This window comes from Erythrolamprus reginae, chromosome 9, assembly GCF_031021105.1.
Source record: "Erythrolamprus reginae isolate rEryReg1 chromosome 9, rEryReg1.hap1, whole genome shotgun sequence".
Lineage (NCBI taxonomy): Eukaryota > Metazoa > Chordata > Lepidosauria > Squamata > Dipsadidae > Erythrolamprus > Erythrolamprus reginae.
The window spans coordinates 50,522,761-50,540,043 of NC_091958.1; the positions used below are offsets into that span (position 1 = coordinate 50,522,761).

Here is a 17,283-nt window from a genome sequence, read left to right on the forward strand (position 1 = left end):
CCTACTTAGTGATAAATTAATATATATCAGCTCCATATATCCATGAAAATCACTTTTTATAATCATAGCGTTAAGTTTTTACTTTTGTGATGTGTACCACCTAGTTTACATTCTGGCAATGCTCATTTAAATGTTTTGTTAGGTCTTATGTTTGTTTGTTTTCTTTATAATCAATAAAATTATTGTTAAAAATCAATCAATCAATTCAAATGAACAAAAGAGATAAGAGATAATAACAATAACAAAAATAGAATAATTCATAATAAAATCAGTTAAAAAATAAATAGTGAGGCCTTCTATTAGCCGGCCTGCCCCTCCCCCCCCCCACCCCCGGCATCCACCCCCTCAGTATTCGCCTCATAGCCTGGGCTGGGGACTATGGGCCCTGTAGTGGCGGCCTGGCGTGCGGGCCTGCCAGGCAGGGGGCGTCGCCGAGCCAGCCAGCCAGCCAAGGCGGGCGAGAGGAGGGCAGGCAAGCCGGCCGGCCCCCACACGGAGCGGCGGCTGCGACGGAGAATCTCCTCAGAGCGCGGCCATGTGGCGAAGGAAGGCCGCCTTCAGCCCCAGCGGGGCTGAGAGGCCGCGAATTGGCCCCACCGCCCTCGGCATCCCCAAGGAGGAGGAGGAGGAGGCCGAAGCCGAGCCTCCCTTGGACGGTGCGCGGGGCCAGGAGGGCTGAGGGCGGCGGGAAGGAAAGAGGGCTGGGAGTAATGGTGGGTGCATGTGTGTCGGTGCAGAGGTGGGGAGGGAAAGAGGGGCAGGGAAGGGCTGGGGGGGCATCTGGGCTGGGGTGCGGGTTGTGTGTTTGTGTATGTGTACATGTAAGCTCGGTGTGTTTGTGCAGGTTCTCTTACTTACACATACACAGTATGTTTACCTCTGCCATCTGCCTCTATCTATCTATTTGTATTATACTATCTATTTCTTCTATTTATCTAGCTATGGTGTCAGTCTGCCTCTGTCTATCTATACCTACTTATCTACCTACCTATCATTACTGTCTGTCTCTCTGTCTACCATACCTCTCTGTCTATCTGCCTATACCTACCTATCTATCATGTCTGTTTGTCTACCTATCATCTACCTATTCTATCTACATACCTATCTACCTATTTACCTACCTACCATGCCTGTCTATCTATATCTACCCACCTGCCATGCCTATCTGTCTGTCTACCTATCATCTACCTATCTATCTACATACCTATTTACCTACTTACCATGCCTGTCTATCTATCTACATACCTATCTACCTATTTACCTACCTATCATGCCTGTCTATCTATACCTACCTACCTGCCATGCCTATCTGTCTGTCTGTCTACCTTTCATCTACCTATCTATCTACATACCTATTTACCTACCTACCTACCATGCTGTATGTCTGTCTATCTATCATCTACCTACCTATCTACCAGTCTACCTATTTACCTACCTACTTACCATGCCTGTTTGTCTGTCTATCCATACCTACCTAACTACCTAACTACCCTGCCTGTCTGTCTACACCTACCTATCATGCCTGTCTGTCTATCTATATCTACTTACCTACCTACAATGCCTGTCTGTCTGTCTACCTATCATCTACCTACCTACCTTTCTACCTATCTACTTACCATGCCTGTCTGTCTATACCTACCTACCTATCATGTTTGTCTATCTATCTACAACCTCCCATGCCTGTCTGTCTATCCTCTACCTACCTACCTACCTACCTATCTACCTCGCAATCTATTCTTCCGTAGATTATTTCATGTGCTACTGGGTATTGGAGTGCATATAAAAATGTTTATCTTAGAGGAGATACATGTATCTATATCTATATCTATCTTATCTATTTATCCACATGTATGTAGTACAGTGTAATATATGTGTGTGAGAGACAGAGAATATATATGTCTGTGTTTATGTGTACATGGAGAGAGTGGGGGGAGAGAGAATTATCTAGGCTCTCTTATGTATGTATATATTTATGCACCTCTGGATTATTATGTATGCACCTGGGGATTGTAAATGGGGTGTGCATAAGATGATTATTTTAGAGAGAGGGGTTTGTGTACATGTATGGATCATTTTACTCACAACTGGGGATTGTAATGGGGGCTTGTATACAAAGTTGGCTTTTTAATGACCTCTGTAAACAATAGCTTTCTCTCCTGTGTGTTTTATTCAGTGAATTGCGGCAGGCGAAGGTCCCTGCAGGGCGGCCTTTCATAATTTGATATTTAACAAGAGGAGGTTACAAAGTGGATGGAGAGGAAGATGAAGGCAAATGAGGCATAATGAAGGGCAAATTACTGCTTGCAATGGCTTAGTAGAAAGCTCTTTAATTCCAGGGTTGGATTCGGTTTCCTCCACTTTTGCAAAACAGACTTAGCAGCTTCCCCCTGAGTAGGGAATTGTAGTAGATCTCAACTGCGCAGCCTAATCAAACAAAGGTTAAAAAAAGTCTCCCTCGATTGTTCAATTTAAGTTTGAATGGGGGGGGGGGGGGGGGGGGTTTGCTTGAAAGTATTTGGCAGAACCTGTCCGGCAGAGGTTTTGTGGGGGTTTTTTGCAAGTCAAACATGATTGAACAGAAATGAGGGGGTGGGAAGGGAAACCTGAATCTAGAAAAACTTGAAAAACTAACATGTTAGTTTTCTACATTTTAAAGTACAGTGTTTCCTCAATTTTCAGGGTTCAAACTTCGCAAAAAGTCTATACCACAGTTTTTAAAAAATATAAATTAAAAAATAATTTGCGGGTTTTTCCCCTATACCATGTTTTTTCCTGCCCGGACGACATCATATGTCATCGCCAAACTTTCATCCGACTTTAATAAATATTTTTAAATAAACTTTAATAAATAAACATGGTGAGTAATGATCTAAATGGTTGCTAAGGGAATGGGAAATTGCACTAAAGTGTTAAGAGAAGCTTGTGATACTGTTCATAGCCAAAAATAGTGTATTTACTTCTGCATCTCTACTTCGCGGAAATTCGACTTTCGCGGGCAGTCTCAGAACGCATCCCCCGCGAAAATCGAGGGAACACTGTATTGCCCCTAATACAGGAAGAAGAACAGTCAAAAGATAGTTTAATTTCTTATTTGTTAACATCAGCAGGAGGTTCTTGATTCACGCCACAGATTTCAATATTTTTTTTTGCTGGTTTCTGGCATCTTCAAGTTGCAAACTCCACCCCCACCGTACAATTGACTTGTTTAATGACTGGAGCTGTGGCTAAAGAACAGGTTTTTTTTTAAAGGTCGTAAGTCAGGTGGCAACCCACTTAAAGACTGCAGTAACTTATGATCATAATTCCAGACTCGATTGTATCCGCAAGTTGAGAACCTCCCGTATATATTTCCTATATAAAATGAACTTTAGAACTTTATACATTTTGACTGTGCAGGTTGACAACTCTGCATTGGCAAGATAATGCTTTTTGAAGCTGTTTTTTTTTATTTTAAAAAATAAACCTCCCACAAGGAAAATAAGAAATCGTGCATTTTTATCCATGTTCTGGGTTTCTGGACAAAGATTTAAAATTCAGGATGAATTTAACCTAATGTTCCTTTGGTTCTGCCTGGGTTAGGGGTGGAATCTTCCTTGTTAAAGAAGGAAGAGTTATGTGAAAGTCACATATTTTCAGTTAATATTGCTACTTTCCATGTAATTCTGTTGCCACTTTTTATTTTTCCTTGTTTGCCTGTGTTTGAAAACGTTTGGTCTTTGCATAACAGTGTTTTGTACAACAGTCTAAATGCTGAAGGGTATTTAATATCTTTATCTTAAGGCAGATCAGGGTAGGAGCTCTTACATCATTTCTCTAAATGGGTCTTGTGACTCTGCTTGCAGTAGCGTTGCATCAGAGGTCGTTTTTATGGTTTTAAATGCAAACCAGGATCTTTGCAATTCTGAATGACGTTCCTTTAAAAAAAACCCAAGTCGGCTGCACACTTGCTGCACAAGGGTTAGAGGCCTACAAAATAAATTCTGCAGTCAGGTATAAATCGCGCAAACTTTTTAGCACATGGATTGGTGTGAAAGGGTTGAAGAAAGCTAGCATTAAGCTATTTCCTATTTAAAATTGATTTCTCCTAAGATAAGCATATGGCTAAGCTGCATGTAAATTAGCAGGAGTTGGAATTGGAGGTTGGACTAGAATACCCTTCCAAGTCCCTTCCAACTTTTTAAAATTATAATTAGTTTAGCTGCTTGCACAGAAATGAACTCGGCAAAATAAAACCCCATGCGTTAAATTTATATTTTTCTTTCGTGTTTTTGTTCTTTAAAATCTTAATAACTACTGTAGCTGGTGCCATAAATATAAAGCAAGTAGGCGGAAAGAGCCATAAAGCCTTTTATAAATGAATAACAGCACTTTGTCCATATAACGGTATACGTATAACTAATGAATAGTCGGTATAATAATTCTGGAGATGATTGCATCTTATATACGGGGGGCCTTTATAAAGCGACTCAGCCTTAGAGGTGGATGGCATGTTTATTGCATCTCATTTGTCATGAAAAGCAAGCACTTCTCATAGGAGCATGGATCTTGCAGCTTCGCAGGGCTATAAAACAGCATTGCAGCATGGATATTCCATGGCATAAATAGGAGGCAGAGATAAATAATGGATGATTGCTTCACTCTGCACCGTTTCCATCTGTTCTGAAAAAAAATAAGTGCAGAAAGAAACGGGAAGAAAGTGAAATTGCCTTTGAAGGCATCTGGGTTCTTTGCACTGTTTACTTAACACAGGGGATGTCTAAGCTTGGTAAATTTAAAACCTGTGGTCTTCAACTCCCAGAATTCCAGCTAGGGAATTTTGGGAATTAAAGTCCACAAGTCAGTAGGGTTGTTACCGGTACGGATAAGGACAGGACACCAGTAGTGAAAATTGAGCTGCACACGCAGCTTTGTTACTTATGAACTTAATTCGTTCAGTGACCAGGTTCTTAAGTAGAAAAGTTTCTAAGAAGAAGCAATTTTTCCCATAGGAATCAATGTAAAAGCAAATAATGCGTGCGATTGGGGAAACCACAGGGAGGGTGCAGGCCCTGTTTCCTCCCAGGAGATTCCTAGAGAGGCCCCATGAAGGCTTCTCCCTGCTTTTTCCGGCCCTGTTTCTTCCCAGGAGATTCCTAGAGAGGTCCCACGGAGGCTTCTCCCCGCCTTTTCCGGCCCTGTTTCCTCCCAGGAGATTCCTAGAGAGGCCCCACGGAGGCTCCTCCCTGCCTTTTCTGGGCCTGTTTCCTCCCAGGAGATTCCTAGAGAGACCCCACGGAGGCTTCTCTCCACCTTTTCCGGCGCTGTTTCCTCCCAGGAGATTCCTAGAGAGGCCCCACGGAGGCTTCTCCCCGCTTTTTCCGGGCCTGTTTCCTCACAGGATATTCCTAGAGAGGCCCCACGGAGGCTTCTCCCCACCTTTTCCGGCCCTGTTTCCTCCCAGGAGATTCCTAGAGAGGCCCCACAGAGGCTTCTCCTCGCCTTTTCCAGCCCTGTTTCCTCCCAGGAGATTCCTAGAGAGGCCCCATGGAGGCTTCTCCCTGCCTCTTCCGATTACAGTTTCGGAGGCTCGGGTTTGTAAGTGGAAAATGGTTCTTGAGAAGAGGCAAAAAAATCTTGAACACCCGGTTCTTATCTAGAAAAGTTCATAAGTAGAGGTGTTCTTAGGTAGAGGTACCACTGTATTTTAATTAGTTAATATTGGAAAAATTGAAACAAGAGAATTAATTTAAATATTGTTAACCAGATGGCAAAGATGGTGGTAGCACTAAATAATGATTTAACATGAATCTTAGTTAATGTTTTGGTTTAAATATATAAAACTTTATATTATGGAGTACTGTATATGATGTACTAAGAGGGGTTTTCATTTTACATATACAGTATATCGAAAATCTTTTACTTATATGTTAGGATATTTTACTAAGATTTAGATAGAAGAGATTTTGTTAATGCTGATATTGATGCAATGTAAGTTTTTATAGTAAGGTGGAGTGAAAGATTTTTTTAGTTAGAGGTTTAATAATTGATAATGTTGTATTAATTTTACAGATTTTTTTTTGTCTAGAAATGAGAGATAAGAGCCTCCATTGAAAGTTTAACGTGGAAAAGAAAAGTTTATTTTATACGTATTGCTTTAATGTTTGTAATTATGTATTGTTTTATTTTACGGTGGAGAAAAATAAAAAGTTTATACGATGAAAAAAATCGCCAAGGTTAAATGCCCCAATTTACACTTTGCACTTCAAATACAGTGATACCTGTCTTACAAACTTAATTGGTTCCGGGACGAGGTTCTTAAGGTGAAAAGTTTGTAAGACGAAACAATGTTTCCCATAGGAATCAATGGAAAAGCAATTAATGCGTGCAAGCACAAAATTCACCCCTTTTGCCAGCCGAAGCGCCCGTTTTTGCACTGCTGGGATTCCACCGAGGCTTCCCTCCATGGGAAACCCCACCTCTGGACTTCCGTGTTTTTGCAATGCTGCAGGGGAATCCTAGCAGGGGAATCCCAGCATCGCAAAAACAAGCACTTCGCTGGCAACGGAAGTCCGGAGGTGGGGTTTCCCAGTGAAGGAAGCATCAGTGAAATCGCAGCATTGCAAAAACACCGACGTCCTCGAGACGCCACCTCCGGACATCTGTGTTTTTTGCGATGCTGCGATTTCACTGAGGCTCCCCTCGCTGGAGGGGAGCCTCAGGAGAATCCCAGCAGCGCAAAAACGGGCGCTTCGCTTGCAACAGAAGTCCGGAGGCGGGGCATCCCAGCGGCCGCGGTGGGTTTGTAAGGTGAAAATAGTTTGTAAGAAGAGGCAAAAAAATCTTAAACCCCGGGTTTGTATCTCGAAAAGTTTGTATGATGAGGCGTTTGTAAGACGAGGTATCACTGTACACCGATGTCTTTGAAATTCCTGTAAATCTTAGTTTTACGGCACTGAAGATGTAAAACAGTTTTTCCTTTGTGTTCTTTACTTTTCAGATTCTGACTGGCCCGCCGAATTTCAGGGTGGAAACGGATCCCAGAAATTAATGAACATCAAGTCCTCTTTCGCCAATCAGCTCCTGCTAGTTTCGCTGCTGGAGCATCTTTGCCACGTCTACACTCAAGATCCGACACGTTCAAGGCGATTGTTTCAGTGTTAGTGAAGGGTTTGAGTGGAACTTATGGACGTAGTTTGGGGTGGACAGCTTCCCAGAGAGTAGCACCAAAAGAACAGCATTCCTCTGAACTCGATGTTGTTAAATTCAACCAATGTGTTCCATGGGTAGAAAATTAACGGATTCGTGATACATTTGGTCTGTACTTAAATATAAAATGGCAGCTTTTTTTTAGCCGTTTGTTCGGCCTACAACGCTATTGAGGGTGTGGCCAGTGATGTCATTGCGGCATCCAGTGGGTGGAGCTGAATTATTTTGTCCCTCCCTCCCTCCTTCCTTCCCTCCCTCCTTCCTTCCTTCCTTCCAGTGGGTGGAGCTGAATTATTTTGTTCCTTCCTTCCTTCCTTCCTTCCTTCCTTCCTTCCTTCCGTCCGTCCTTCCTTCCCTCCCTCCCTTCTTCCTTCCTTCCCCCCTTCCTTCCTTCCTTCCTTCCTTCCTTCCTTCCTTCCTTCCTTCCTGTGGGTGGGCTGAATTATTTTGTTCCTTCCTTCCTTCCTTCCTTCCTTCCTTCCTTCCTTCCTTCCTTCCTTCTCTCCTTCCTTCCTTCCAGTGGGTGGGGCTGAATTATTTTGTTCCTTCCTTCCTTCCCTCCTTCCCTCCCTCCCTCCCTCCCTCCCTCCCTCCCTCCCTCCCTCCTTCCTTCCTTCCTTCCTTCCTTCCTTCTACAATAGAAGAGAATATTTTTTAATGCTAGCAGAGAGTGGGGTTTGCAGAGTGGAGGGGGAAGGACTGTGGGTCCATGGTGTCGTCCGAACTTGGTTGTCTTCTTGCAGATGTTCCATCTCTCAAACTAGGTTACATCATCAGTGTTAGTAGGGAGTGGGGTTTGCTCTCTGTTTATACACAAGTGGACTCACCATTATAGACTTACAGGAAAGCTTAACACCCGTTTCTCCTGTTTTTCTCGCGGCTTTTTATTTATCGCCCAATGGTTTGCAGCTGCTGTGTTTTTACTGTATTTTTACATTTGGACTGCTGGACAAGGCTAGTTTTATTATAACCGCCAGTTGTATTAATACCTTGACTTTTCATTATCCTGGAATCCACCCCCTGGGACTTGGCAAATATAATTTAAATGAAATGAAAGCAATTGGAAGTAGAGGGGAGACCATAAAAATGTAATGACGTTGAAGGTTTGGTTTATTTTCAAATGGGCTTGTTTCTCCCCCCCCCCTTTCACCCCCCCCCCCCCCAATACAGTGCTCTGTAAAACATTTACTCAGATGGGCCTTCTTTCCGATTTCGCCGTCTGTGAAGAATTCAGCAGTTTGCGACTCCAGCATAATCGAGCCATTACCGAACTAATGAAAGGAGCCAACAAGCAAATACACAATGAAGTAATTCTCTCTCTCTCTCTCATTGCTTCCTGGCAGACCCATTAAAAGCATGTTAGAACAATATTTGGGTTTTTGATCATAGAGGTATAACAAGCAGGAAGAGGGAGATTGTGATCCCCTTATATAGAGCGCTGGTGAGACCACATTTGGAATACTGTGTTCAGTTCTGGAGACCTCACCTACAAAAAGATATTGACAAAATTGAACGGGTCCAAAGACGGGCTACAAGAATGGTGGAAGGTCTTAAGCATAAAACGTATCAGGAAAGACTTCATGGACTCAATCTCTATAGTCTGGAGGACAGAAGGAAAAGGGGGGACAGGATCGAAACATTTAAATATGTTAAAGGGTTAAATAAGGTCCAGGAGGGAAGTGTTTTTAATAGGAAAGTGAACACAAGAACAAGGGGGCACAATCTGAAGTTAGTTGGGGGAAAGATCAAAAGCAACGTGAGGAAATATTATTTCACTGAAAGAGTAGTAGATCCTTGGAACAAACTTCCAGCAGACGTGGTTGGTAAATCCACAGTAACTGAATTTAAACATGCCTGGGATAAACATAGATCCATCCTAAGATAAAACACAGGAAATAGTATAAGGGCAGACTAGATGGACCATGAGGTCTTTTTCTGCCGTCAGTCTTCTATGTTTCTATGTTTCTTTCAATCCTTGTGCAAAATGCTTGGCCAGGTTTTCTTTTGCTTTGGCTGTAGTTTATTTATTTATTCATTCATTCATTCATTCATTCATTCATTCATTCATTCATTTATTAATTAATTAAATTTGTATGCCGCCCCTCTCCACGGACTCAGGGCGGCTCACAACAGCAACAGAAAAACAGTGTAAAATACAAATTCAATAATTAGAAAGCTAAAAACCCATAATTTAAAAAACATTCACACAACATACCATACATAAACAGTATAGGCCTGGGGAAGATATTTCAGTTCCCCCATGCCTGACGGCAGAGGTGGGTCTTAAGGAGTTTGCGAAAGGCAAGGAAGGTGGGGGCTGTTCTAATCTCAGGGGGGAGCTGGTTCCAGAGGGTTGGGGCCGCCACAGAGAAGGCTCTTCCCCTGGGGCCCGCCAAACGACATTGCTTAGTAGACGGGACCCGGAGAAGGCCAGCTCTGTGGGACCTAACTGGTTGCTGGGATTTGTGCGGCAGAAAGCGGTCCCAGAGATATTCTGGTCCGATGCCGTGAAGGGCTTTATAGGTCAAGACCAACACTTTGAATTGTGACCGGAAATTGATCGGCAATCAATGCAAGTTGATTGCAGCTAGTTCAAATTGCAGCCACGCGAACTGTCAGGGGCCTACCTAGGTAAGTCCATGTATCGTCATCGCTCCGTGAACTGCATTGACTACCGATTGGTCTCTGAACGTAATTCAAAGTGTTGGTTGTTACCTATACAGCCTTACATGGCTTAGGACCAGGTGACCTACGGCAATGTTTCCCAACCTTGGCAACTTGAAGATATCTGGACTTCAACTCCCAGAATTCCCCAGCCAGCGAATGCTGGCTGGGGAATTCTGGGAGTTGAAGTCCAGATATCTTCAAGTTGCCAAGGTTGGGAAACACTGGCCTACGGGACCATCTCGTTTTTATATATTGGGGTTTCTTGTTTTTAAACTTTTTAAATGTATTATTGTTATTTTAGATTCCAACTATTAGATTTGTTATTATATATTGTTTTTATCATTGCTGCAAGCCGCCCCGAGTCTACGGAGAGGGGCGGCATACAAATCTAATAAATAATAATAATAATAATAATAATAATAATAATAATCTCCTGCCACAAGTTTCCCAGCAGCCAGTTAGTGCCCACAGAGTTGGCCTTCTCCAAACAATTCCAGCTGGCGGGCCCCGGGGGAAGGGCCTTCTCTGTGGCGGCCCTGGCCCTCTGGAATCAACTCCTCCCAGATATCTGCACTGTTCCCACCCTCCTCGCCTTTCGGAAGACTCTAAAAATATACCTTTGCCGGCAGGCTTGAGGCCATTGTGCTTGGCATTTGTGCTTTAAAGACTGCTGGTTTTTGCTGTCTTGGCTTTTCGTTTCATTTTCACAAACCCAATCTTTGTTTCTTGATGGTACATTTGTCACTGGTCATAACATTTCTTTCTTTCTTTCTTTCTTTCTTTCTTTCTTTCTTTCTTTCTTTCTTTCTTTCTTTTCTCTGTTTACGTAGGAAGTGGACCATGGCGATTCCTCCAGAAACAGGTAAGTGTTCGAAAGCTCCAGGTGTAGTGTTTAAACCGGCTACCCATTTTATTTAACATGTTGATTTAAAATTGCTTGAGCAACAGATTCTGGAGTCCCTGCATTGCAGAAATAAAATTCAGATTAACGTCACGTTGGAACCGTAAATCATGTAACATAAAAAGTCTCGGGCATCGCAAGAAGAGGCGTTTGGCTTTTGTTCTGAATGATAATTTTTCCATGTCTGAATTGTAAAAACTGAAGTGCATCTCATGCGGGATATAAATCAATAGTTTGATCTTTGGTAGGTTGTCACCAATCTGGATACAGCGGTACCTCTACTTACGAACTTAATTCGACCAGGTTCTTAAGTAGAAATGTTTGTAAGAAGAAGCAATTTTTTCCCATAGGAATCAATGTAAAAGCAAATAATGCGTGCGAATGGGGAAACCCACAGGGAGGGTGGAGGCCTTGTTTCCTCCCAGGAGATTCCTAGAGAGGCCCCACAGAGGCTTCTCCCCGCCTTTTCCGCCCCAGTTTCCTCCCAGGATATTCCTAGAGAGGCCCCACGGAGGCTTCTCCCTGCCTTTTCCGCCCCCGCTTCCTCCCAGGAGATTCCTAGAGAGGCCCCACGGAGGCTTCTCCCTGCCTTTTCCGCCCCCGCTTCCTCCCAGGAGATTCCTAGAGAGGCCCCACGGAGGCTTCTCCCCGCTTTTTCCGCCCCCGTTTCCTCCCAGGAGATTCCTAGAGAGGCACCACGGAGGCTTCTCCCCGCCTTTTCCACCCCCGTTTCCTCCCAGGAGATTCCTTAAGAGGCCCCACGGAGGCTTCTCCCCGCCTTTTCCGCCCCCGTTTCCTCCCAGGAGATTCCTTAAGAGGCCCCACGGAGGCTTCTCCCCGCCTTTTCCGCCCCCGTTTCCTCCCAGGAGATTCCTAGAGAGGCCCCACGGAGGCTTCTCCCCACCTTTTCCGCCCCCGTTTCCTCCCAGGAGATTCCTGGAGAGGCCCCACGGAGGCTTCTCCCTGCCTTTTCCGCCCCCGTTTCCTCCCAGGAGATTCCTAGAGAGGCCCCACAGAGGCTTCTCCCTGCCTTTTCTGGTTACAGTTTTGGAGGCTCAGGTTTCTAAGTGGAAAATGGTTCTTGAGAAGAGGCAAAAAAATCTTGAACACCTGGTTCTTATCTAGAAAAGTTCCTAAATAGAGGCGTTTGTAGGTAGAGGTATCAATGTATTTTATTTTTCTTTCTGTACACTGACAGCTTATGCACCAAAGACAAATTCCTTGTGTGTCCAATCACAATTGGCTAATAAAGAATTCAATTCTATTCATATCTATTTTCATACTTCGCTCATCCATCCGTAACAGAAAGTGCTAGTAGAATGTTGCCCCTTTTTAATATGTTTAATAACAACTCCATATTAATACACTCTTTTAAAAACCAGGGAGAACGAGACCCTCTTTGAAGCGCAGACTTCTCGTTACGTTAACGAATTTGATGAGATTTCGAGGCTCGGGAAAGGAGGCTACGGAACAGTGTATAAGGTATTTATAATTGACTGACTGATAACTAAAATCAAGCACATTAGCATCACTTATAATTAAATGGAGAGTATAAGACACACTCCTCCCCCCCCCCTTAAAAGAGGGTGAAAATTTGGTTTTTGGGAAAAATTAGGAAGCAGAGGCAGATTTTTTTTCTTGTTTTTCTCCCAAAAATCTAGCTGCGTCTTATACGCTGAAAAATATGATATCTTAAGATTTTATTCTGTGCAAACTTATAGAATACGATGCAAGAATATGCTTTTAAAAACACAAATTGTTGGATTTGCTGAATTATCAAATTTGCATTGTTTGGGCAACGATGTCACAATGTCTTTCTCTCAATTTGCCACCCAAGGCCATATTCTGAATCTGGAAGTTGATATTTATTTGTTTCATTTACGTCCCATCCCAACTGCACGTTTGTGAAGTCATTGTTGTTGTTATTTTATTCACAAAAAACAGTAATACACAGCAAATGAGATTGATATGCTGGATTTTGTATCACAATATCACAAGTCAAACACTTCCTAAGCCCCTAGGATTATGTGATGTGTTGCTGTTGTTGTCGTTATTATTATTATCATCATTATCATCAATACAACACAGCAAACAAGATCACTCTGCTGGATTTCGTATTTCATCACCAGTCGGGCGCTTTCCAAGCACCTAGGACTGAGTGATGTAGCGGCGAATTATGTTTGCCGATCCCAGTAAAGTGGCGTTTTGCAATTGACAGATGGAGATTTTGTCAATTCCGATGGTTTTTAAATGTCCGCTGAGATCCTTTGGCACTGCGCCCAGCGTGCCAAGTACCACTGGGTCCACTTTCATGGGCTTATGCCAGAGTCGTTGCAGCTCGATTTTTAGATCTTCGTATTTCACTAATTTCTCTAGCTGCTTCTCCTCAATTCTGCTGTCTCCTGGGATTGCGAGGTCGATGATCTTTTTCTCCACAATCAGGATGTCTGGTGTGTTATGCTTCAGAATTCGGTCAGTCTGAAGTCGGACGTCCCACAGTAGTTTTTCTTGCTCATTTTCGACCACTTTTTTGGGCTTATGATCCCACCAGTTCTTTGGCACTGGTAGATGGTAGTTCTGGCACAAGTTCCAGTATTGTTATTACTATTATTTTGCAAAAAGGACATGTCACCTTTCATTCTAAATTCCCCTTACGTCCACCTGTCTTATTGATCTCCTTTTAGGTCAGAAATAAACTCGACGGTCAATTCTACGCGATTAAAAAAATCCTGATTAAGAAAGCCACCAAACGAGATTGCATGAAGGTATGGTCTTATTTTAAATTGGCTGGAGGGGTTTTTGCAAAGACAGGTGTTTCACGGTTCACGGTCCGAGAATAGTCAGTGTTTCATGTCAGAGGAAATCTGTAAATTTGCAAGCAGAAACCTGGCTATTTTATTGCCTCACTTCAAACATCTGCTACCCCCAAAATTCCTGTACAGTGTTCCCTCGATTTTCGCGAGTTCAAACTTCGCGAATAGCCTATACCACGGTTTTTCAAAAAATATTAATTAAAAAATACTTCGCGGGTTTTTCCCTATACCACGGTTTTTCCCACCCAATGATGTCATATGTCATTGCCAAACTAATAATTTTTGCAAATAAATAACAAAAAAAATAATTATTGTTAATAAATAATTATGTTTATAAATATCAGGGTCACTAAGTGTCTTATTTAATGGTGAGTAGCAGTAAATGGTTGTTAAGGGAATGGGAAATGGTAATTTAGGGGTTTAAAGTGTTAAGGGAAGGCTTGGGATACTGTCCATAGCCAAAAATGGTGTATTTACTTCCGCATCTCGACTTCACGGAAATTCGACTTTCGTGGGCGGTCTTGGAACGCATCCCCCGCGAAAATCGAGGGAATACTGTATTTCTGGCAAGAAGAATGGAGAGAGAGAGAAAACAGAAACTAGGGAGCTCCTCCCACTTTTGACTTTGACACTTCCTGCCAATTAACCCCGTCCACTACTTCTAGCTTGTACTCCCAATACAATGTCAGTTGAGTTGGTTAGAAGGAGATGTCGCCCAGCTCTTCAGGAGTCTTTCCCATCGCTCTGTCCGGATATACATAGCTACACAGCAGGACTTGACAAGATACCAGAATCTATAGTTTGGCAATTTAGGAACCAGTTGTAGAGAAATAACGACAACACTTTTGTAGAAAAGAGCAGTAAACAGTTTGACTCTTGTGATAAATCTTCTCTGATTTTTCTGTAGGTCCTACGGGAAGTGAAAGTTTTGGCTCAGCTGCAGCATCCCAATATTGTAGGTTATCACACGGCTTGGATGGAACACGTTCAGCCAGCAAGTTCAAAAGGGGAGCATTTATTTGTCTGTTTGTCCGTCTGTCCATCCGCCTGCCCGCCCATCCATCCGTCCCATATCTCTACCACTCGTCTCATCTGCCTGACCTTGAGTAATTTGCAGCAGGTTTATTTATTTATTTGTTTGTTTGTTTATTTATTTATTTATATTTTTATATTTATATTTATGTTTGTTTGTTTATTTTATTTTGTTTGTTTGTTTGTTTGTTTGTTTGCCACCCCTCTCCGAAGACTCAGGGCGGCTCACAACAGTAATAAAAACAATATAGCAGTGGAACAAATCTAATATTAAAAAACATATAAAACCCTATCATTATTTAAAAAAACCAAACAGCACATTCATACCAAACATAAAACAATGTATAAAAAAAAGAAGCCTGGGGGAAAGGTGTCTCAACTCCCCCATGCCTGGCGGTATAAGTGAGTCTTGAGTAGTTTACGAAAGACAGGGAGGGTGGGGGCAGTTCTAATCTCCGGGGGGAGTTGGTTCCAGAGGGCCGGGGCCGCCAAAGAGAAGGCTCTTCCCCTGGGGCCCGCCAAACGACATTGTTTAGTCGACAGGACCCAGAGAAGGCCAACTCTGTGAGACCTTATCGGTCACTGGGATTCGTGCGGTAGCAGGCGGTTCCGGAGGTACTCTGGTTTCATGCCACCCACTCAATTTTATTTATTGATTGATTGATTAAATGCATACAGCTGGTTTAGCTGACCTGCCCACATGTCCTATGATGGCCCCAATATATCAATTGCATTCCGCTCGCAACAACAGTAAAATCCAATTTGATATTCACCTAGTCCAGTGATGGCAAACCTTTTTTCCCTTGGGTGCTGAAAGAGCATGCACGCGTGCTATCGTGCGTGCATGAGTGCCCACACTCATTATTCAATGCCTGAAGAGGGCGAAAACTGCTTCCCCTGCCCTCTGAAGGCCAGAAATGGCCTTTTCTCAACTTCTGGTGGGCCTAGTAGGCTCGTGTTTCACCCTCCCCCAGCTTCAAAGGCTTCCCTAGAGCTGGGGGAGGATAAAAACGCCCTCCCCCATCCCCCTGGAGGCTCTCTGGAAGCCAAAAACGCCCTCTATACGAGCCAAAAATCAAATGGCCAGCATACACTTGCACAGCTTGTGTGCCAGCAAATATGGTAAATTCGCCATCACCAAGGGTCCCCAAACTTGGCGACTTTAAGACTTGCGTACTTCAACTCCCCAGCTGGCTGGAGAATTCTGGGAATTGAAGTCCGCAAGTCTTAAAGTTGCCAAGTTTGAAGACCTCTGGCCATCACTGACCTAGTCCGTCTCATATGAAGATGGCATTATAAAATTGTCTTTATGAAGTTTCCTGTTTCTACATTGCAGGTGGCTTAACCTTGGATCTTCCGTCTCTCAAAATGTCATCGGAGCCAGGAAATTCCGAGTATGTATTCTAAGACTCCACCAAAAAATTGCCTCATTTAAAAAACAACCCCAAAACAAATTATTTTTAATAAACAAAATAATTTGGGAGCTGGAAAGGGTTTATGGCGTCCTTCCCTAGCTTGATGTTGTATGGATGGATGATTGGATGGATGGGATATATACTGTATTTTTCGAAATATAAGATACACCTTTCCCCCCCCCAAACAAGAGGTTGAAAATTTGAGTGCATCTTATTTATTTATTTATTTATTTACTTTACTTTACTTTACTTTACTTTACTTTACTTTACTTTACTTTACTTTACTTTACTTTACTTTACTTTACTTTACTTTACTTTACTTTACTTTCTTATTTACTTACTTACTTACTTACTTATTGGATTTGTATGCCGCCCCTCTCCGGAGACTCGGGGCGGCTAACAGCAACAATAAAGCAGTGTACAATAGTAGTCTGATGTTAGGAACAATTAAAAACCCATTAATATAAAAAACCAAACATACATACAGACATACCATGCATAGAATTGTAAAGGCCTAGGGGGAAGAGGATCTCAATTCCCCCATGCCTGACGGCAGAGGTGGGTTTTAAGCAGCTTACGAAAGGCAAGGAGGGTGGGGGCAATTCTAATCTTTGGGGGGAGTTGGTTCCAGAGGGCCGGGGCCGCCACAGAGAAGGCTCTTCCCCTGGGTCCCGCCAAGCGACATTCTTTAGTTGACGGGACCCATATGTAGCTTTTCTGAAGCTTCCCCCCACCCCAGCCCTAATGAAATGGTAACTATCCTCCCAGGCTTTTTCATTGTTACTCTCTGAATAATGTTTTTTCCAACCCTAAGTCTTTGCAGGCTTTTTTTCATTGCTACTCCTTCCCAAGATTTTTTTCCCGCCCTAACCAGAGGATAAAATAATGTGTTGAAGCTGACCAGACTAAGGACACTAGCCAGATGAATACCTGGTAGGTAGATTTTTTTCATGTATTTTCCTCCCCAAAAACTAAGGTGTGTCTTATACTCCAAAAAAATACAGTGTGTGTGTAACATATTTTTGCTGATAATGAAAACACATACATATACAGTGATCCCTCGAGTTTCGCGATCTCGATCTTCGCGAAACGCTATATCGCGATTAAAAAAAAATTAATTTAAAAAAAAAACCACTTCCGGGTTTGGCTTCGGGAGTCAGCTGGGAAGCGGCGCGGCTGTTTTAAAAGGTCACAGCCGGCCTGGGGGGCTTCCCAGCACCCCCCCAAACCCCCAACCTGGGTCTTCCCGGCCGCCCACGCAAAGGGGAAA

General features: G+C 43.0%; 1 protein-coding gene across 2 annotated transcripts in view; it reads left to right on the plus strand.

Annotated features, from left to right (window-relative positions):
- The first annotated feature begins 413 nt into the window (after positions 1–413).
- Positions 414–17,283, plus strand: part of EIF2AK1 (eukaryotic translation initiation factor 2 alpha kinase 1) — a 32,713-nt gene continuing 15,843 nt past the window's right edge. The window contains exons 1-8 of one of the 2 annotated variants that reach the window (XM_070761210.1): positions 414–656; positions 6,977–7,135; positions 8,356–8,492; positions 10,683–10,714; positions 12,136–12,235; positions 13,438–13,518; positions 14,474–14,672; positions 15,935–15,992. In XM_070761210.1, the coding sequence (XP_070617311.1) occupies positions 536–656; positions 6,977–7,135; positions 8,356–8,492; positions 10,683–10,714; positions 12,136–12,235; positions 13,438–13,518; positions 14,474–14,672; positions 15,935–15,992 (887 nt within the window). In that variant the 5' untranslated portion in view covers positions 414–535. Of the gene's footprint in view, positions 657–6,976; positions 7,136–8,355; positions 8,493–10,682; positions 10,715–12,135; positions 12,236–13,437; positions 13,519–14,473; positions 14,673–15,932; positions 15,993–17,283 lie in introns of both variants that reach the window. The other variant, XM_070761212.1, reaches the window with a different exon arrangement.